Source organism: Clarias gariepinus, chromosome 11, assembly GCF_024256425.1.
Source record: "Clarias gariepinus isolate MV-2021 ecotype Netherlands chromosome 11, CGAR_prim_01v2, whole genome shotgun sequence".
NCBI lineage: Eukaryota > Metazoa > Chordata > Actinopteri > Siluriformes > Clariidae > Clarias > Clarias gariepinus.
The window spans coordinates 14,355,393-14,377,533 of record NC_071110.1 but is presented as its reverse complement, the minus strand read 5'-3'; the positions used below and the strand labels follow the sequence as shown (position 1 = coordinate 14,377,533).

The window sequence follows — 22,141 nt, the reverse complement described above, 5'->3', positions numbered from 1 at the left end:
TACTCACTATATTGCATGAGTTTACAAATGGAGGTGTACAGGAATATAACATACTATGAAGACCATAAATACTGTGAACAGATAATATGATTAAAAGCTACATCTAAATATAATGATACCTGCAATACATCAGTTGTCCACATGAATAAAAAACAAAGGCATGATAATCATATATTTTTTCAGAGTCTTTATTTTAAGAAATCAAACCAACTCCCGTATGTTAGGTGTTTTAAAATATAACTGAAAGCTCTTCAAAGTGGGTTAGTTCAATTCAATTCAATTCAATTTTATTTGTATAGCGCTTTTAGCAATTTTCATTGCCGCAAAGCAGCTTTACATAGTCAAAAGAATTATTTAGGTTTGTATGAAATGTGAATTTGTATGAATCAAAATGGTCAGTTTGTCCCTGGTGAGCAAGCCGAGGGCGACAATGGCAAGGGATCAGCAGACTTAGTGACAGGTTAGTGGCTCCTGTCACTAACCCACTTAGTAAAATACCAAAATAGTAAAATCATCATTCTCATTTAATGTTCCTGAATCTCTTCTTCATGAATGACTACCCAGAATCTCTTCTAGGTTTATGTCTATCATCCAGTCATCATTGCCTGAACCTGACTTAAGAAGAGAATCGATGAAGTCCGAGTCTGCATTGATCCCTGGTACTGTATTATCCCCATCCGGCAGAAAATCAAACGTGACGTGGCCTGTGCGGTTGTTCTGAAATTCACCGGGGCTTTGTGCCGTGCCTCCGTAGGTGTTCATGCGCCCCTGTGGTGTGGCTGAGGATTGGCTTAGTCTGCTGATCCCAGGTAGTGGGGGTATGCGTGGCTGGCTGGCTCTGGGAGCAGATCCTCTAATGGTATGGTCTAAAGGGATCAGTCCAGAATGGGGCACTACCTGATTTGGTGGAGCAATATGTCTTGGTGGGAAGTGAGCATCAGTCTGTGCACCCTGCGGTGGTACTGAGCCTGGATGTCTCTTTACATCCAGTTGCTTTGTAACATTTTCCCAGCTCATGCCAGTATCCCTGCATCCCAGTCCTTGGCCAAGGACTGGATCTTGGCTTGCGCTCGTCCTGACATGCTGTGTGGTAGGGGCAATTCCCTGGAACTGTGACTTGTTTTGATGCATCCCATTTTGTATCTGGCTGTTAGACTGTTGGTGCAGTTGGCCTGCACAGTTCTGGACGTCTGAATGATCAGATCTACTGGGAAACATTCTGTCTCCAGAGTTGGGTGTCATTTTGACTCCCTGATTACTGGATATATGGCACGAGATGGACTGAATCTCCCTCTGATCTGAGCTGTTACTGGTCATTGTGGATGATGTCAGACCTGGGCACAGAACAGCACATGAGGGAGTTTGGAATGAAAATAATCATGTTGAGTCAAGTTAGAATGTGAACAAACATCAACATGAACTGAAATAGAGATTAAATAACAATAATAAAAAAAAAAAGATTTATTCGAGGTGTTCAAAACATTAGGTCGTAAAAAGAACACCCTGATGTGAGTCAGTTTGGAGGTGGAAAGAATTTATTGAACACAATGGCATTTCTTGCATTCCCGTGCACCTTATCTTGGTTGACTAAAACTACTAAAAAAAGAAAAAGAAAATGCATACCTGTGTAAAGATTTGCGTGCTGGGGTTGTTTATAGTCAGGCGGGGGTCTTGTTAGATGCCTGTTAAACTGATCCTGGGGGTTGAATTTCTCCTAGGATATAATTGAAAAAAACAAAAACAAACAGAACACTGTAACCAACAATACATCTCTGGCTCTAAAACCTTAAGGTCTAAACCATCGTTCAATGCTGATGTGTAGTTCAGAGATTTCTACAGTATGAGGAGCAACCCTTTTAGCGTCCTTAAGAATGAACACATGCAAGATTTCCATTAGACTTTTTATATACTATTGTCCAAAGCATAGTTGGATACCACACACCATAAGAGAAGAAGAGGTTTTGCAGACATATATCAGTTAAAACAGTTGAGTAAACATAGTGTAAACTGCATCACACCCACTGCGCAGGGGATGACAGCAGGAAAAGCTTGTGATGTAGAGTGTGTCAGTTTTAATCTGTTACTCACTGTGTCACTGGTGTGCTGCTGAGCTTGGTTTAGCTGTCTCTGTCCTTTGCTGTTGTTTATCTGTGAAGTGCTAGGTGCAGACGGATGCTGCTGTTGTTGGGTCACCAGACATCCATTTGCTGAGAATCGTGGCCCTGGTGCCAATCCCTATGAACAGACATGAGAGAGACATGGACATTATTTATTTAGAGAATAAATGTTAACTACAAAATAAATACTAAATTAGAAATAATTCTTAGTTAAACATACGGTAATGTTCGAGTTCTGCATTATGCTTAACAAGACATTTATTTGTTTTAACTCGGGTAATTATGAGCAACTCGTATTATTGCAGCCACAACAGCAAAAATAGAACAATTATTTAGTATTATTTCTTCTTACTAATGGGCAGAACAGCCTGAAAGGGCAAATGAGCAGTTGTTTGAGTAACTTTAGTTCTGCCCTGTGCATGTCCATGTTGCTCGGGATCAACTTTATTGGGGCTTGTGATTGCATGGTTTGTCCACTAGATGGCATGCTTTATCAACTATTCTGATGCTTTAAAGCATGTAGCTGTGTGTTACTTGGAGTAGGCTGTCATCCAATTACCTCATTTCTTTTAATAATTACCATTGTAATAAAAAAAAAGAAAAAGCCAAATTACATTTACAGCAAGTCAATAATCACTTGGATAGCGCAGTCATTTTGCTGAAAAGTTGACATTTCAGTATATGACTAGATGTCCTAAAGATCCTCTTTAATTTTAAATTTGCACTTTAGCAAGTCAAGGTGTTTGGATGACCAAACTTTTCTCCAGAGACGCCTTTTTCATCATGTTGACATGTGTATTAATTTTATATACTGAACGGTGATTGTTGAATCATCCCCCATCCACTAGAACAGCTTTATTGTGATGGACACCATTCTTTCCTAAGGCATTCACCTCAATAATGGTCGTGGAGAGAGCTGTTTAACAAGTGGCTCCAAAATCTCTCATAAGTGTTTTCCTTTAATTGCTCACTAGTCTGCATTATTTTCATTAAACATTGTGAAAGCCAGTTCCCTGGGAAAGAAATCTTGGCAGACGACCATCTTGTGAAAGATGGCCATGCCAGGCAGTATGATGAAAATCTGGCCAGTTACTGGACCGTAATGCCTAAAGGCATAACTAATAAAAAAAGACCACAACATGTAAATATTTAAGTGTAACTGTGCATGATTTAATGTACAATCTGCTGATTTCCTCCTTGCCGGATACTGATATTGACCTTGAACCTACTCGAAATAATAATACCCCTCAATTCTGATTAGACAGACAATCGTGAACACATCAGTGCTTCTCTTAAAACAACATCAGGCCAGAAATATGGTATAAACTCTGCCTTTGATGTTTCATTGCAAAGTCAAGGTGCCAGAGCTGTTACAGGTCCTAGGTAGGTATTGTCGAGTTTGTTTGGGGTGACCATAACACGTTACACAACTCAGTTGTACTCATTAGGTTCAATAAAATAGATTTACCAGTCAGTAAATAATTAGAGATATTCAAACAATCCTTCCCTTAAAAAAAAAAAAAAACTTCAGGAGTGCTAATTTTAGGGCTCTTTCAAGTTATTTTGCCTATAAAGTCTTTACTACTGTTCATTCTGCATTATTTACATATTTTTAAAAGCAGAATCTAAAAACAACCTAATCACTTATTAAGCAACATCAGAATATTTAATTGTCTGTTATATTAAACTATAAAACAAGTTACGAGACAACAACCACAAACAAACAGTAATATTTTTGAGTCAGATAAGTCCTTAAGCATTTCCCAGAACAAACCCTGCTCAAGTATGTTATCCTATTCGCTCAAACACACACACACACACGCACGCACACACACACACACACACACACACACACACACTGTCAGTCACTGTGTTGACATGAAACTTTTCTCAGGGCAAAAAGGATTCAACAGCAGCGTAGCAAAAGCGCCTTTGGTTTGAGAACTGATGTTTAAATGAGAAGCCATCTCCAAAAAAAACCCACACTGGAGGTCCTCGAACAAAAGCACTGAAAAGAACCTCGTGTGTCATGGGAGGAATTCCCTGCTTCAACAACCCATGGAAAAGGGGATTTGAAGTAAAGTACACTTCGCACGAGGTCCTATTCAGAGGCAACTATCTGTAGCGGCACAGGCCGTGCCTCAGAAGGACTGAGAAGGAACATGCTACGGTCCCATGCTGAGACAGATCAGCGCTGGGAAGTCCACTAATTAATTAGAGGTCAAGTGAAGAGCAATGTTTCCTTGCTGTGAGTTCTGATGTACTTCTCCCACGTGATGGACTTTTTTTTTTCTTCCATCACACAGATATGCACATGACTCTATTTTGCAGGTCATTGTTTTTAATAGGGCTTCATGAAGTATCAAGTTTATGACATCTAATACACATCATATTTTTACACATACTTCTTGCTTTCCATTAGCGATGTAACCTCAAAGTCACACTTCCCAGAACTAGTTATTTCTCCACTTACAAGAAAGTAAGACGTGACCACTCCGTACAACCTCCAATTAGAGACATGGTAAGAAATCATGACCAATCCGAGCACGTGCCAAACTGCCTCGACGTTACATTCAAATTGCCTTTCAAATTGCCTGCGTTGTCCGGGTGGGAGGGACCGAGAGTTTCATTAGCGTGGACGGCTCTCTAATCCGCTCTTTGTCATCCTGATGTGTCATAAAGCTGTTTTCCATCTCTGCTGCACTCTTCACTCTTCAGTACATCGTTAAATGAATACCACATGTGGTTGCGGACTCCATAAAGGAGGGCTGTGATTTAGGCTCTCGTTCTACTCGGCATTACAAGCAGCTGACACGGCTCCAGGCCCGAGCCTCGCTGCTCTCTCACAACACTTCCTGCAGTCTGAAGGCAGGAACGCCGTCCCCAGGGAACAGCTCGGCATCTGGACTTGGCCCCAGATCACTTTCCCAGGAAACAAGCACTCGCCTTGCAGCACAGCTCCAACAACCTGGCACCCCCTCCTCTTTTTTTTTTTTCACTGAGCTGGGAATCCAGCAAATTGAAGGGGAAAAAATAAATCACGACAAAGCAGAGAACTGTGGAGAGTCTGCTGTGAATGAAGAATATAAAATTGCTGATCTTATATTTAAACTTGCTTCGTAAAAGCTTATTTATTATTGAAACCAAATGTTAACATTTAATTTTTTTTTTTTTTTTTTTTTACGATTCTTGAAACTAAACTCCCATAAATTCCTCAAAGATGTTAGAGATCCAGGGCGAAATATAGGGCAAAATTGCTGAGGGAGGCTTTGTTTTAGTGAGTGAATAAAAAATGAAGAGAATGCTTGATCAGAACTGTTTCACTGTAATGCTTTGTGAAAAAAAAAAACCCTTTTGATCTACAGTAGTAAAGACATTTCTGATCTACTGTCCAAAGGTTAATATTGTGAATATTATGACAAATAATGTTATAACATATAATTGACAAGTGACTATATTTCAAGCTATAATCAGAAGCTCCTGCAGGAATGACCGTCTCATATCCAAACTAGTAAGCACATGAATTGCAAATATGAGAGTATATGAATATGAGAATATGAGTAGTTATGAGATATTTAGGTATATAACATTCGATGAAAGCAGGAATCTCTGTGTTAGGCAGCACAAAATATCCTTATCCAAGCAAAGATTTCCACACAGGCAGACATTGAAGCACTTTGCCTCCCATCTGGACGCTGAGATTTCCATTAGATTTCCATCATAAGCTTGAACACCCTTGGAAATGCGGATCCCAGTTTTGATGCACTCAAGCTGACGACTGATCAGCAGACTGTGAGAACAAGAAAATGAAAAACAGAGCCCATATCTTGATCTCTTCACAGGAATTTCGCGAGCTGGTCCTGGTGGGAGGAAGTTGAGCTCTGCTCATGAGGGTTCCACAGGGACTGTGGCACCATTTCGGGACCTTTATTTTCATGGCATTACTAATTCAGTTGACTGTGGGAAGACTCTGAGCACTCCCATTTTTCTCTCCTGTTGTAGCAGAAGCTGTGCCTTTGTTTCCATTTCAGCAGTGTGTTTAACCCCATCGGTGCTGCCTTCAGCAGCATTTCCCCCCAATGAATGGAATGACAAGTTTTCTTAACTTGCAGGATAAAATGTTTAAAATATCAACCTTGAATAAATATTTAAGTTTATCCAGGATATACTGTACATTCTATTAATAACTCATCATCATGGTATACAGATGTAGATCTTAAAATCTTAATTATCTTATTTGAAATAAATAAATGTAGACACCAGTGAAAAGGGTGTTTCCTATTCACTTTACTTCACTATTAGAGGTATGAAATGTGAGCTATTAAAGATTTACTTCTTACGACTTTGCGGTCTCTCATGAAGAAAAATTTCCACATCTGGTAATGGAACTTAGCTTTAAAATTTATTTTGAAACCCTACTTCTTTTGTTCATTAGTTTTACTTCTTGGTCGTAAAATCACTGGTGCATTTATAGTAGCTGTACTTTATGTATTTATTTTTATAACATTTCCCTGTCACTGAATTGACGGTTAAATTGCAAAACAAACATACATACAGTTGCTCAGTCCTCAGCTGCCGCACTGAAAGAGGTCCAAACCCAAGCTTGTTGGCTCCTGTATGGATTAATTTCCATGGGATTTTACTTAAAAGACATACCATAGTCGTTTCTATCAAATATTTTTTAATAGAACTATTATTTAACATTTTTAGATGATTTACAGTGTTTTTAAATATATAGGAGTAAAATAGGAGTCTATTTAGAAGGCATAAGTGACCAACAGTAATGAGAAACGAGAATGGGACCAGAAGCATGATGTCGTGCCTCAATGTCAAAATCAGCAATGAGTCTGGGATGCCTGACAATCATATCGCTGATGGATCTGATCTAGAAAACAAAACATTTCTCTGATGCACCTGGCCTTCCCCAGTCTGTGCTTGGAAACATTCCTGACCTTGCTAATTAATTGAGATGGGGGAAAAAATTGATTCTGGTTCTTTTGTGTGCCGATTCATGTATCGCCAAATTTGTCTCCAAAATAGATTTTTTAAGTATCTTAGATTTAGGTTTAATAGATTTACTAAATATATACTGAAGATGCACTGGTCAATCAGCCAGTGACCGGAATTGCCTGTTTTTTCAGCTTGATCAGCCATGAATGATCCCGTATCTGTATTATCAATTCTGTGCCAAATGCACAAGCTTCTGAGTGATGCAAATGAAACTTTTTTTTATGGCATCACATTAGCAAAAGTTGTGTGCACTAAAAAGCCTTGAATGATAGTCTCAAAATCCACTAATTACACTCTTACATCAGTCTCAAAACACTATGCGGGCCAATTAGTCTCGAAACACGTGCGTTAGTATCCGCACATGCCCACGTGCTCACAACAATTCAACATGCACTATTCCCACACTGGAATCCTGTGTGGTAGGAATCAATTATTTGCTGTTTGTTTGTTTGGAAATAAGAATTATAAGAGATGACAGAGAGACATGATGCTCAGTGAAATTTAGCTTTTGTTATTTAAAGCTAAATGTTTAACGCTTTTGAAGTTAGTTTGTATTGCTTAAATTCTGCGTTTGGTTTTTAACTGACTAAATTAATATAAAGAACAGGCTACTGTACATTTACTGTAGTTGGTTATGTTTAATTCTGTTGTGAAGATGTTGAATAATGCTAAGAAAAAACTTACGAGTTATGACACCTTTATTTAAGGGCTTAAAATTGTAAGAAAACTTTATATTGAATCGGGATATGTATACAATCGTGATACTTGCAGAATTGCAATATTAATTGAATCGGCACCTGGGTTTCGTGATATATCGTATTGGGTGGTGACTAATATATACTGTATATATATTATATATATATATATATTTTTAAAAGACTAATAAATCATGACTACAAGGTGTTAATAACTAGCTGCACAATACTGTAGCTTCCCTGTAGTAAGCTTCTAGTTTTCTTTCTTTCTTTTTAAGGAAGTAATGAATGCATGGCACTTGTTATGTAGGTTTGGCCATACTCCTGTCTCCCCCCTAATGTCACTGGCAATACTGCTGACAACTGCCAATGGTTAGAAGGTGCGATAGGACAATGGCTTATTAATACACTGGTGCCTTAATGCACAAGCCTGGGGTCAATTGCACTAATCATTTATTCATTTAGTCTAGTATCCTGCTCAGGGTTGAAGCGGGCCTATTCAAGATGCTAGAAGAACACCATGCAATCAAGTGAAGAACACAGTTTCCCATAAGAAGGAATAAATATTAATGATTAAAGGACTTTTGTATTTTATTAAGACTTAATTTTATTTGGGTAAATTGAACTGCATGGGTAAATTTACCACAAAAAAAATTATTAAAATATTAAAAAAAAACTATTTAATGAAATATGATAATTTTGTTTGTCCAGCATGAGAGATTTGTTCAATATCTACATTACATTATTATTTTTGAGTAAATAAATATGCATCCACCACATGATTAAAGTACCCTAAATACAAGATTGAAATCTCAATTTGACAATTAAATATAAGTAATAAAGTAATGTAGCAACGGGAGAAAATGAATGCAGATTTTGTGGACATTTTAATTTAAATGAATTCCTGATTATTGTACACAAGATGCAAAATTAGCTGCAACTGGAATAAAATAAAAAAGGATAAACTATGATTTAATCCAGTTTAATCTCTGCTCTTTCAGCATCCGTTACAATGAGAACTGTTTTGGAGATCGGGTTCTCAGGACGCGTCTTGTGGGGTTCGTGTTATCGTTTTGCACAGAGCGACTTGGAAGATGCTGTTTGTACAAAACTAAAAAGGGGGATGTTCTAAATCTCCCCAATCATAACAAATCAGTGGTTCAACCACGGGCACCAGGCTAAGCAGATTACTGTCATTTTCCACAACTTGTCCCTCACAGCTAACAAACTCCAATTAGCAAATCCCGCTGTGCACATCTATGCCTTGGCGCTGAGCAACTGTGACAGGCGGAGAAATTAGAAGTCTTGCATGTTAATCCATCACAGTCTAGTGAGCCAGGACCCTCGTCAAATCGCTTTGAGGGGATATACATATTCAAAGATGCCCTGCAACTTAGACAGAAGAAACTGCGATTTATTGCGACAAGAGCAGCAAACTAACAGCACAGCAAAGCCACAAGAGTTACACAGAGAGTAAAGTCAAAGAGCTGGCAGTGAGCAGGGTGAGCTTCATGGTCAATGCAAATCCAGAAAATAAATGCTTTTCTAAAATGCAACACATTAACTAAATAGAGCAGATGGAGCAGCAGTGGCTAGAATCAGGAGAAAAACTGATGTGGATTTTGGGATTAATAAACTATTCCCATGACAATATGCTAGCATTAATTCAAATCAAATGAATACTCTTATACAATCCACAGTAAATGCTAGCATTTATCCTGTTCACTCATGTCTCTTCCATGTCCCAATACAAAACGAATCATTCCAGCCTGAGACAGCTTACATACAAGACTCCGAACAGGTTGATTCCCCTGATGCTGCATTAAAATAGTATGCTTGTCAGTTCCTAGTTTAGTGTAACAATCATGACAAATAAAAAAATGTGATTTGCTGTTTTTACTGTTGAGGTAATATTAAATTAATATTTGAGTTGAATATCCTAGAATTTCTAAAAAAGTTTGACATTCATGCTTGAAGTTTGCGACCTACCTGTCTTTGTTGGTTTACTTTATAATTGATTCCAGGACCATGCTGGTTAACAGAAGGCCTCAGGGACTTCGGCTGTAGACACGATGATTGCATAGACAACTGAAACTGTGTGTTTTGACCTCCTGTAGACTGCTGCTGTGTAGCCTGTTTGCTCTGTGACCCGACCATATGGGGGATTTGTTGGCCTGTGGTTGAAGTTGACGCTTTAGGGGTGAAATGCAGCATTGGTTTATTGCTGAGAGGTTTTATGTCGGTGGGATTTGATGGGTTGTAACTACTGGGCTTAAAGAGGAAGTTGGGCATGCCTTTGCCCTGACCATTGCCCTGAGAGCTAACTCGTGGTTGGCTTAGCAAACCTGTGCTGGAAATGGTTTCCTGGCAAAAGGAACTGGGGTGACCACTCATGGTGGAGGACCAGTTCCTCACTCCACCTTGTTGGCTTTGCTGTTGGTGGTGGAGAATAGAGTTGGGCTGCGGTTTAGGCTGCTGGTTTGCAGCCATTTGCTTTAGCTGCTCAGCATGTGACATCTCGGGCCATGCAGGCAGTCCTCTTGAAGAAGTTCCTGTAGTCTGTGGTACATGATTATGGGTCATTTGCCCTGGCCCAATGGGGGAAGTTGACATATTCGTGTTGGCCATTGAAAAGGAAGGTCCAGCAGATGCTGGCCTGAGCTGTGGAGAGCTTCCTGGTGCTTGGCCATAATCAGGTGAGTACTCTGTCTTGATCGGTTTATCTAAAAGAGGGCAGGGATTGGCTGCACCAGCTGAGCTGGGTCGCCCGAGATCCAAACCGAAGTCATCATCTTGTTTCAGCATTTTCTCTAGCTCCAGGTCATTCAGAGGTGGTACCGACTTAGTAAGTTCATCAAACAGATCCTGGAGTTCAGGGTCAATTTGTCCTCCACCCTCTTCTTTAAAGTCAAACACAATCATCGCAGGGTCTGCTGATGAATGACTGCAGGTGTGAACATCAGTTGGTTCTTTCTTCATATCTCTAAGAGTCATGTTGAAAATATCACTGCCTACACCTTGGCCCATCATGAAGGGATCTTTCCGCCGGGGAATGTGGCCCAGAGCTATAGACCCAGCTAAATTTTGAGTTTGCCCCGCATCTACAGAGCAAGCACCAGCATGAAGAGAGCCTGTCTCCATACGAAGACGCTTGAAGTCTGGGACTGGGCCCACACAGAAGTGGCCATTCTGCTTAGCTGTGTATCCAGAAGGTTGCCCCTCAATCTTTCGTCTGAGAGACCCCTGGAGCTGTAAAGGCAAAGAATTGATTGTTAATTGGGAATTCTAATGAACTGATCTTTAAAGTAAAGCATTTGTTAATAAAAAAAACACATTTAGATTAAACAAATGATTAGAATTAAAAAGAAACAGTGCAGCATATGAGAATTCCTCAGAAGCCTGTGGTCTTTTTCTCTACACTTAGGTCAAAATGAGCACATGCTCTGCTGCTGGTAGTGCACATAATGTAACAAGACCGTTTATTCTAATTATTGCAGTCTTATCAAGGACTGCTTTAATGTTGAAAACCAATTAAAATGTCGATGGAATTTCTAAATATTAAAATGAAAAAGGTGTCTCAGGAACAAGTTATCTTTATGTAAATTGACCCAATTTTGTAATCTACTGTGAGCCTTTCTGCCTCGTTCGCTTGGCCATTCTGGATAAAAGCAAAAGCTGAGAATTGTTCATTTGCGCCCTTATGATTACACTGAAAATTTCCCTTCGAGCCCGGGAAAATGGATAGATGCTACAAAGTTAGATTAAAAAAAAGGGGGAACAGTACACTGGTACATTAGGTGCAAGATGAAGCAAGTGTTAATCTACCTGTCATTTTTACAAGAAGCCTGTGCTCATAGGTATAATTTACTGGCAAAAAATATGCTGGAACAAATAAGGTTTAACAAAAAATAAATAAATCTGATCTGAAACCCATGCATTAACCAAGCAGTTAAATTTAGCCATCAGATATACAGAGCAGCTAGACAAAGAAAGCCTTTATCTGTTTGGCTCATTTGCATGAATTATATTTCCTGCTGTTGGCTCACTGTAAAGATAGCAGCGTTCTCCATTGTGTGTGAGACTGTTCTCTTTGTCTTGCATGTCTTTATTTATGTAAATGAGACCAGAACAATGACTCATAAGTCCCATTTAAGTCACTGTACGGAAGCATTTGCAATTGTACTTGAGTATATAAGCACAGCCGCTTCTGGTGCAATCATTGCTCTAGGAATAAAAACCGAAACGATCAGTGTTATGAAAATGCAAAATCACACAAATACAGACTGGCATTATGAGCCTGGGGGAGATAACGTGTTAGCTTTAACATTAATATTAGTGCAGAGAATTGTCAAGCAGTTCTCAGTGTATTGGCAAATGAGAGTTTTTTTTTTCTTCTCCATGTGGTGGAAATATTAAACATTGTCAGTGTGGTAAAGTGATTCATACCTTCAGGGTTGGGAGGGAAGACTTTTCTCTTTGGCTCTCGTGCATTTGCACTCTCACTCTCTGTGTATGCTTACCTATGCTGTTTCACTATGAATGAGACGTGTTCCTAACCACCCTCACAGTGTCTGACTCATCATGTTAGGGATGACTAACGCTCTGTTTCTGATGAGTTTTCTTGAACAGCTACAATTTTCAGCAAGAAATACACACCTATAACACATCTACACTCACCATCTACTTTAATAGGAACTCATTTTCAATGACAAAAATCCCAAACAGGTCCTTGCGTGCCAGTTGCACAATGCATCAAATTATGAAAATACAGGTCAAAGTTTCCAGTTATTATTCACATCAAATATCACAATGGAGGAAAAAAAACCCTGCAATCCAAGTCAGTGGTCCCAAACCACCGGGCTGCAGATGATTTGGTAACAAGCTAAAATATATACCTGTATTTTTCTTTTCATTTTATTGACTACCCGAGTGTTTATTAAGAAAGAAAAAAAAAGATCAGGTCATCTTCCCTTTGCCCTTATCTGTACTTCTTTAAAACATTTCTCTCTGGATCGGTTTGGATGGCGAATAAAATTAATCTAATGTTACAAATGAAGCCAAAATGAGTAAAGAACAAATGTCTATGTAGAGCTTCTTTGAAAAAAGGGAAAATACCTGGTGACGAGACACATGATGAAAAAGCTGCATTTAAAAGAAAATGCCAAGAGTCCTACCTAAATTACAGGTTTATCGCAACATGTGATTTACATGCTCATGTGCGATTCACATGTGGCCTTAAGAGTCTTTTTAAGACGACTTCAACTCGAAGTCGAAGTTCTGGATTAAAATCAAAGTGGGATATCCTGAATATATAAAATATATCGGGTATCACTGCTTCCGATCACTCCTAGATAGGACCGTCTTGTCGCAGAGAAACAAGCTTAAAGCTTACGCTGATTCTGCGTTATGGTATGTTGTATTGATTATGCACTTTATTCTGCTTTCTTACAAGCGGCCGATGGCCAGTGTGTGGAAATCTTGATGCAAAAACGATTAGAGACCACTGATCCAAGTGACTCGAACCATGACATCGCTGTTGGGGCCTGATGGGTTGGTTTGAGTATTTCAGAAACAGCTAATGTCCTTGTCATTGTCGCAAAGCAGCTTTACACAATCAAAAGAATTATTTAAGTCTGTATGGAATGTGAATATGTATGAATCAAAATGGTCAGATAGTCCCTGATGAGCAAGCCGTGGGCGACAGTGGCAAGGAAAAACTCCCTGAGATGGCAATTGGAAGAAACCTTGAGAGGAACCAGCGAAACCTTCCCCAGACACCGGGCGCATCCCAAAGAGACACACGGGGCATCCATGTGATGAGATCTCCAACCAGAAGCGGTACTGTATCTCAGGCTACAACTGTCTAGTTCCAATTTGTCTGCTCATGATTGCCTAGGTTTTTGTTCTTTGCTAATAGAAGTGGAAACTGAGTGGTGTTTTGCTGTTGTAGATCATGCACCTTATTTTTTAGTCTGTTGTGTATTCAAATATACTTTTCTGCATATCATACTTAGTTTCTAAAGTGACGTTTTAAAAGACATTTTGTAATTGGCTTACGACGAGAAACACCTTAATGGCAAAATAGTATTGAATTAAACACCACAATACATTATTGCTGTCTGTCCTTGTCATACATTCAACATATTAGTGAAACTCAGAAATGTTCAGGGTGGCATATTTAAAGAGAAAAATGACAATCGTACTCCACTGATGTGCTAGCCACATATAAAATAATTTAAATTGGTTCATTTTAATGGAGAGGTCAGGGAGAAACACTGGCCTCTATTTGTGGGAAATCCTCTTGACGGATCTACAAGTGATCTGAAAATAGGTTTTTTGATTAAGGTTTAATGAGCTGAGAAGCACAGGATCTCCCTCAAAGTGTCTCCTGATGATGAGAGGAGTATATGACTCTTAGTACATACTGTATGTGCCCCTTATCACTCGGACACTAACGTCTATTTAGAAATTACTTATAAATGTGTATCCAATATTAAACAAAACATGACGTGGTTCTCTACCCTACCCTAAATTGCTTCTAGGACTGAATGTGTGTGTGATGTCCTCTGTCAGACCTGCATGCCATTTAGGGTATATTTCCACCACATGCCCAGTGGTATAGGGACAGGCTCCAAATCCACCACAACCCCGAGGAGGAGAAAGTGGTCACTGAAGATGGATGAATAACAATTGTAAAATGTAAAATAAATAGAACTTTGCCTGAAGTTTAACTGTTTTAAAATGTAAATGCCTATAAACTTGTGACAAATAGGCACAAACCCAAGTACATTGTGTCTGAAGATTTTGGGGCACAACAATGGTTTCGATGCAATTCACGTCTATATAGTAGATTCAGCAAGGCTTTGGAACTGTACTCATAAACACTGTAAAACAGTGGTTGTATAATAGAGCACAACAGCACTGGGATGTTTTACTATACAGTATGTATCGCTTCACGTCACATATGTTCTAACAATCGTTAATTACACTAACTCATGGGTGAAAGTAGGTCAGTACAGTCTGCTATACTGGAAAGAGGGAAGATCAGCTGTCTGGCAAAACCCACATTCAAAACCAGTTACAGTATGGAAGCACTTGATAGCTTTATGTCATCATAAATGCTTTACAGTATGTCTTTGTCTCCTTAGTAACTTGTTCTAAATCATCCCCAACCCACTCTGAAACATCCGTGTTACTTTTGCTTACATAAGCTACAAAGCTAACTAGCTTCTAAAACAGGGCTGAATCCCAAATCTTTCTCCAACCCCTGATCAAGGGCACTACTTGTTGTGTGGAACAAGGTAACAATGCTATGCTATTGGACACAACCCCAAAGGAAGCTGATATTCAGCCCAACAGCACTCCCACTCATGTAATAATGTTTAATTGAACTGTATCTCTTAAATTACTGGAACATAACAAAAATAGAGCCTTCCTGGTAACATGACATGATTAATTAATGATTTCTTGAACATGATGATGTAAAGCCCTTCCTTTTGCCCTATTATACAGCAAAGGTCTTGTCTTGATCAAGCAATTTGTAATGACCTACTGTACAGTATGCTGCTCTCCTTCAAATCATTAGAAGCCAAAAGGCATGTGCAAACGTCTTCTTAAATTCTTTTTCAAAACAATAGTCAAAATTGTGCACTATGAATATACATTTAATGTGTGTGACCCAAGCTTCAAAGCTAGCTCTTGTAAAGTGTGAACTTGCACTATATTGCCTGTAAGTAGGCAACATGCGTGCCCATGTGCAAAAGTGTTGGTGAAACAGAATTGACAAAGAAGGGTGTGGTAATTTATTATAGTCGTTCCCCGACCTCCCCCCTCCCCACAAGCCAGTTCTATTGCTCGTCTCATGGATTGAAAAAGCTTCCCTAAGCACAATAACTAAGCTTGAGGAACTGCCAAGTAGACGGAGGTGCCAGGATCCCTCCTTGAAATAATGCTTTACTCTGTGAAAGCGCAGCAAATTGGGGAAGACAGACTATTCACCAGAAATTAGCAGTTTAATCAAGTGTTTGCAGTGCAGTAAAAGACAACAGGAATAGTCCATCTGTCTTAACAGCATGTTATGCAGTTCTGAAACACTACGTATGGGATAAAGAATTAAACATTACAGGGTGTTTTGTTTCAGGAGAATACCACCCTGAAGTTCATTATTTTCGAATAATAGCACAAACTGAAATACTTTATTATTACTTATAATACAGAAATTTGCCAATAATTGTAACTTAATTTATTTATAAAGGGTGTCTTTAAATAAAATTAAATGGCACTTAAATGAAACAAAAAACAACAACAACACATCAATATAAACCTATTACATGTTTTTTATTCATTGACCTACAATGGCATCCAAAAGCCTGGGGAAAATGCTTTTTCTTGCAATATTTTTTATAAGAGTTTTAGCCTGTAGTATGTCCTCTTTTACCTTTAGGGTCAGTGTGCCCCTGGATGGCACAGACTCCGCAAGTTTGTGCAAAACCTTTTTAATAATATAAAGTGTCATCTGAAAACGTGCATCAACAGAAGACATTTATCAAGATTAACATGACACATTTTTGTACAGTTAGACAGAAAAATAATGCAGACACTTGAATATCATATTTTCCAGATACTGATTTATATTTATATTTAGTTTTAAATCACACTTCAATAAGTTTCAAAGAATTCAACTTACTGTTTAGAAAAAAACACTAAATGTTTTTCGCCCTTGGTTCACACACCTCTCATTTGGGGATTCACCCCACTCAAACCTCGCACTCTAATGTTCACAGTCTGACTACGAAATTACCATAAGTTCGCACACGTCTCACGCAACAGTTTTCGCTTGTACCTAAATCTCTAAAGCCACTGAAATTGTTCTGCAATTATCTACAAAACATTGGATCATGGAATTTCTCCTAGCGTACTATAGAGATTTGGCACATCAACTTGGACATACTAGTCACTATTCTTTCCCAAGATGCTCGTGCTCGAGGCCTGTCAGCTATTCCCAAAAACACTCGCGAGAAGAACATGTCATTATCCATCATAATATTTCTAAGAGAAAGGATATGTGAGTGTGTGCACATGTGTACATTCCTGTGACTGCATTATATTCAGCTTAGTCCATGGATCTCTGGGTTAAACACTGAAACGGTGTGAATGCCTTTGATTGTACATGTGTGCGTACATACTCTATGTGCAGGTATACGTGTGTAAAGAATTCCTTCTCCATAGACTCCATTCAGAAATGTTGTAATCCGCTGCTGAGAGAATCCGAAGATTTCCTCTGTAAATCCAACCTCAAAGAAAAAACCATGTCCAAAATAAAGAAATAAATACCACTATTGTGTTCCTAAGGAGACATAATATTTGCATGGTTGCTGAGTGCCGTGAGGTGGAATTTCAATCGGATAGGAGTGAAAACCTAAAGCTTTCAGTCTTTAGACTCATAGACCTCACATCCACTCTGTGCTTTCTCCATGAGAACTAATTACATTCAGTATCTGAATGGAGGGAGAGAGAGAGAGAAAAAAGAGAGAGAGAGAGAGAGAGAGAGAGAGAGAGAGAGAGAAAGAGAGCACTTATCATACCCATATAAACAGGATAAAACACATTATGCTGATGGCTTTTGTCCCCACACATGCTGATACAGTAAACATGTTTTATATATTTTTTTATGCTCACTTCCTTTCGCTAAAATACAGAGCCACATGGGTCCAAATTTATCAGCATAAAATAAAAAAATAAAAAGATTACTGTGCCCAGAATACCTTAATAAAATTGCATTAAATATTCCAAGGTTTAAATGTCTAAAAATAACATGATTGTACAAAATATATCAAAGCTGGTAAAACCTATTTTTTACAACTTCTTTTAATACCTTAAATTGTGATATTGGTCACTAAAATAGGCTGTCCAACTGTCCACATCTTTTGAAATTTCAGCACGGTCTAACTACAGAATATTCACCAATAAGGGACTTTTTTCTGGCTGTAAAAAGATATATTATGTTATAAATTAACATTAAACACGTGCTTTACATCTATCCATCCATCTAGAAACCTCTGTAGTCCAACTAGGAAATGTGGAGGCCAGTGGCCACCATTGTATTTATTCTTAGTGTACAACCGTAGAAGGACCTCCAGTCAACATTTACACGCACATTCACACACTACGGGCAATTTGGAAATGCCAATTAGCATGTTTTTGGACTGTGGGAGAAAACCAGAGCACTTGGAAGAAACCCACCAAGCACTTAAACACAGGCCCAAAGTGGGAATCAAACTCAGGACCTAGAGGTACAAGTGCTTTGTTGCGGACAAAATAAAAAGGAACAGTGTACTTCAAAAGAAGTCAGCAGGTTTGTCCCATATACGATATAATTGGTTATCTGATGCTCACTACACAATACTTTAGTTACACAAAACTAACATTTACCACAAAACTAACATTTAGACATCAACTAGGTGCAGAGCTAAGTTTGCAGTGGGTCTCAAATGATAATATTTCCAAGCTTTAGAAATAAGTTAATGCACTCATACAACTATATACAGTGGATTGTATAGAAGACACTCCTGGCAAACTGATATGCTGACACCGAGCATAATTTGTTCTGGAAGTGGGCTCATATTTCACTTGTAAACCAAATCGAATTTTCGCATAAGAAATAATGGAAACTCAAATAATCTGTTTAACATCCCAAAAAATAAATACATAAAAATAATTAACAAAAAATATAAAGTAAAAAATAAATCCAGACAGATAAGTGTTTCCGTTTGTGCGCGCAGGCACTGTGTGTGTGTGTGTGTGTGTGTGTGTGTGTGTGTGTGTGTAGCTAAAGTAAGGAGTAACAGTTTTATAGTAAACAGTACGCGCTTGGTCGGATGTTGATTATACCATTGAGAGACCCGCATTAAGACCCAGCAGGGAAGACGATTACCTACAATTCCGCAGCACAAGAGAGAGAAAAAACGTTGGCTCAGTTGTGATCACGTGATACTCGTAAAAAACCAAGACTTGTTCGTTTACCACATCAAAATTGAGAATTAAAAATCTTTGCTTGTCTTGCGGAACACTCGCAAACCTTGCTTCTCGCACTCCGAGGTTTCACTGTATTTTTTTTTTTTAAGGATTGTGCAGTGTCAGTGGTTTGTAAAGAAATTTTACTGAAAAGTCACATTAATTGGAAAGGATAGACAAACGAAAAAAAGGAAGCTGACAACTTATAATAATATACAGTAATATTCATGATAACAGGATCTAACTTGCTTCATGGATATTTCGAACCATTAAATGTAACTATAAATGAATGAGAGGCATAATAAATAATAATAAAAAAACTGTAACAGTTGTCAAAGCTGCAGTGGTATAAATAGAATAAAATACTTCTGTACAGGCTGAAAATGCTCTGTAACTCTCTGCTGCATCACACCACCACCACACCCCACACACATTTTATTCCTGTAACAGAAAAAGGACCATCATTGGTGTAGATTTTACTTTTACCCTTTCAGCTATCATGTGTGTAACTGCTTAAGTAGAACATGGATCAATGCAAGATTGGTGTAAGGTGGAGATCTTTTGAAACAAACATCAGGAAATTGGTCTAACCCTGATGAAACACTGCACAGTGAATAAGTGGGGAGGTCTGACTGCATTTCCCTTCCTCTAGGTGTCACAACCTGTCTTTATCTGACCCCCAGTGGGAGTCCGATATAGTGGGAAGTCTAGTGGGGCGTTTTTTTTTTTGCTTTTATTATTATTATTTTTACGCTTGTTTGCCCAAGTTATTCCCCGGAGGTTAAAAATGTATTTTCTCATACAGTACAGTAGGTGTTAAATGACCATAAATATTTGGCAGAAAAAAGAATGACAGATGGCCTCAGCTCATCAAAAATATGAATTAATGGTATTATGATGTTTTTTTTTACAGAGTATGTAGTTTTGTTTATTTACATGCAAAATACATTAATAAATGCAATATTTTAAAGGTTTATAGAAGCCAAACAACCTCAATATTCCTTCCTGAAACATTGTGTTGTATTGCATTCATGCTGTTAGCTGTGAGGATTACAGATTTATGCTGTTACCTTCCAACTGACTCATCAGTCGGATATATATTGAATTATCAATTTGCATGTACACATACTGTATGGTAAAAAATGCAAGATTTGCTTGGAAAAAACTGTCATTATGTGGCTTATACAGCATACAGTATATTATATGCATATGTGGGGTGTAGTTAAGTATCTCTGATTACACTTGGGTTAATTTACCCTGCCTCAAATAATTGTCAATTGTCAGAGTATTTAAGCAGTTAAAAGTCATTAAAGTAATCATTTTCGTCATCCTTTTTTAGGTTCCTAGCAATTCATGTAGAAGGACCAGCAGAATTATTGTATGGGTTTAAGGCTGGAAATTAAAAAACAATCCAGGTCAATGATGTAAAACAATCATTTAGCGATTGTCTGTCAGGAAGAAAAAAAAACCCCATGAGATCCCCAGGTACACTGTTGTAGGCAACTGCAAAAAGACAAATTAATTTATACTGTTCTGTTACTGCGACTTAAATAACCCGGTTTCCATGCGGCTTAAGTGCATGCAACAAAGAAAACAACTGATAATGCATTTCCATTAATTTACCGCACCTACGTACGCAATCAACCTACACAGACCCGAATCTAGGGCATCTGTATAATTGAAAATATTATCAACGTATGAACTGCAAGCAGGATGGTAAAATATATAGTGCAAGTGTATATCAGTATGCTCTGTGACTGTTTCTATGATTGTGCAGGAATTTCCTTTATCTGATGCACTTTTGAGCCTGCATGTGTAAGGACCACATATTTTTATATATTTTATTTTTAATAAAAGCAATGATGAGACACAAAGCAGGAGCGCAGGCACTATGATCCTCATCAGCTCTTTTTCTCTCCGTTTTTTTTTCCTTCTTCTTAGATACAGCTCCACAGGGGGCAAAAAGAACAAGATGATGGGAGGAATGGAATGAACAGATCGGCAACGTATAAAAACCGGAGGAGAGGGAAGGAGGGAAGCGAGGAAGCTCACAGCTCCATCATGGGAGCCCTGAGGGGAATACGAGAGCGAGAAAGAGAAAGCATGAAGATCTAAGCAGCTCTTTGAAGATCTCAAGCATCCATTATGTTTAGTGTGGGATGTACATTATTACAGTGTAACTTCCTGCTCCTCACTCTCACTCTCAGCGGAGAGACGAGCTTGCTCTTCACAATACCAAGCCTGTCTCTTCCTGGACAGTGTGTGCTAAGGCCTCCAAGTCTGAAAAACAGCTTAGCTGAACCTATTCACTGAGCTGGAAGCAAACAAGACCAGTGTGTGTGTGTGCTTTAAAAGAATGTAATTGCTTCAGGGGATGGTGTACAATGTCGGGTTTCAGTCACAATCCTGGGATAATTTAGCATTATCGCAAAGAAGAAAGCAGGATAAAAGTGAACTTTTATCCTGCTTTTTTCCCCCCGCGTTAAAACTCTTAAACTAGCCAGGTGGGCTGAGAGTGACAGTCCTTACTTTCTTAACTACATCAGTTTGGGTAATGAATAATTCATAGTAATCTTCAGATAAAATGCTTTATAAAATAAATAAATGAAGAAACAGCTTTGCCAGTTAACACTTAAAGCACAACCAGATGTAAAACTTACATCAAGTATCCATTTTACAGTGTAGAGTGTTTGAGTGAAATTTGTTGCCAGAACACAAGTCACATTAATAATTTATATATTTTATTAAATAAAAAAATAAGATGGTCCTATATAAGGACAGGCGGCACAGAGGCCTAGTGGTTAGCACTGTTGCCTCGGGTTCAGTGTGCATAAAGTTTGCATGTTCTCCCCGTGCTTGGTGGGTTTCCTCCAGATGCTCCGGTTTCCTCCCACAGTCTAAAGACATGCAGATTTGTCTGACTGGCCCTTATTTCCAAATCACTCGAGTGTGTGTGTATGTGTTTGTGCTCTACGATGGATTGGCACCCCATCCAGGGTGTACCACGCCTCGTGCCCTTAGTCTCCTGGGATAGCCTCCAGGCCACCCACAACCCTCTATACAGGATAAACCGGTCTAAACAATGAGTGAGTGAGTGCGTGTATGAGGACATATTACCAGTTAACATTGGTTAAAATATCTTAGTATCTGGGTAATAATAATAATAATAATAATAATAATAATAAGGGAATAAAGTGAATTTTACAGGTTTGGCTATTGTTTAAAAAAATTCTGACATTATGTTCCTGCAAATCAGGATTTGATACTGAAATTGCACTTTTATTGCATTGCATTCATGTACAGTAT

General features: G+C 38.5%; 1 protein-coding gene across 1 annotated transcript in view; it reads right to left on the bottom strand.

The window, feature by feature from the left end:
- Positions 1 to 456: 456 nt before the first annotated feature.
- Positions 457 to 22,141, bottom strand: part of zmp:0000001236 (mastermind-like protein 2) — a 51,884-nt gene continuing 30,199 nt past the window's right edge. Inside the window, exons 2-5 of the mRNA XM_053507916.1 lie at positions 9,812 to 11,071; positions 2,089 to 2,235; positions 1,624 to 1,714; positions 457 to 1,334 (exon numbers count right to left, since the gene is read on the bottom strand). Coding sequence (XP_053363891.1) covers positions 547 to 1,334; positions 1,624 to 1,714; positions 2,089 to 2,235; positions 9,812 to 11,071 — 2,286 coding nt within the window. The 3' untranslated portion in view covers positions 457 to 546. The remainder of the gene's footprint in view (positions 1,335 to 1,623; positions 1,715 to 2,088; positions 2,236 to 9,811; positions 11,072 to 22,141) is intronic.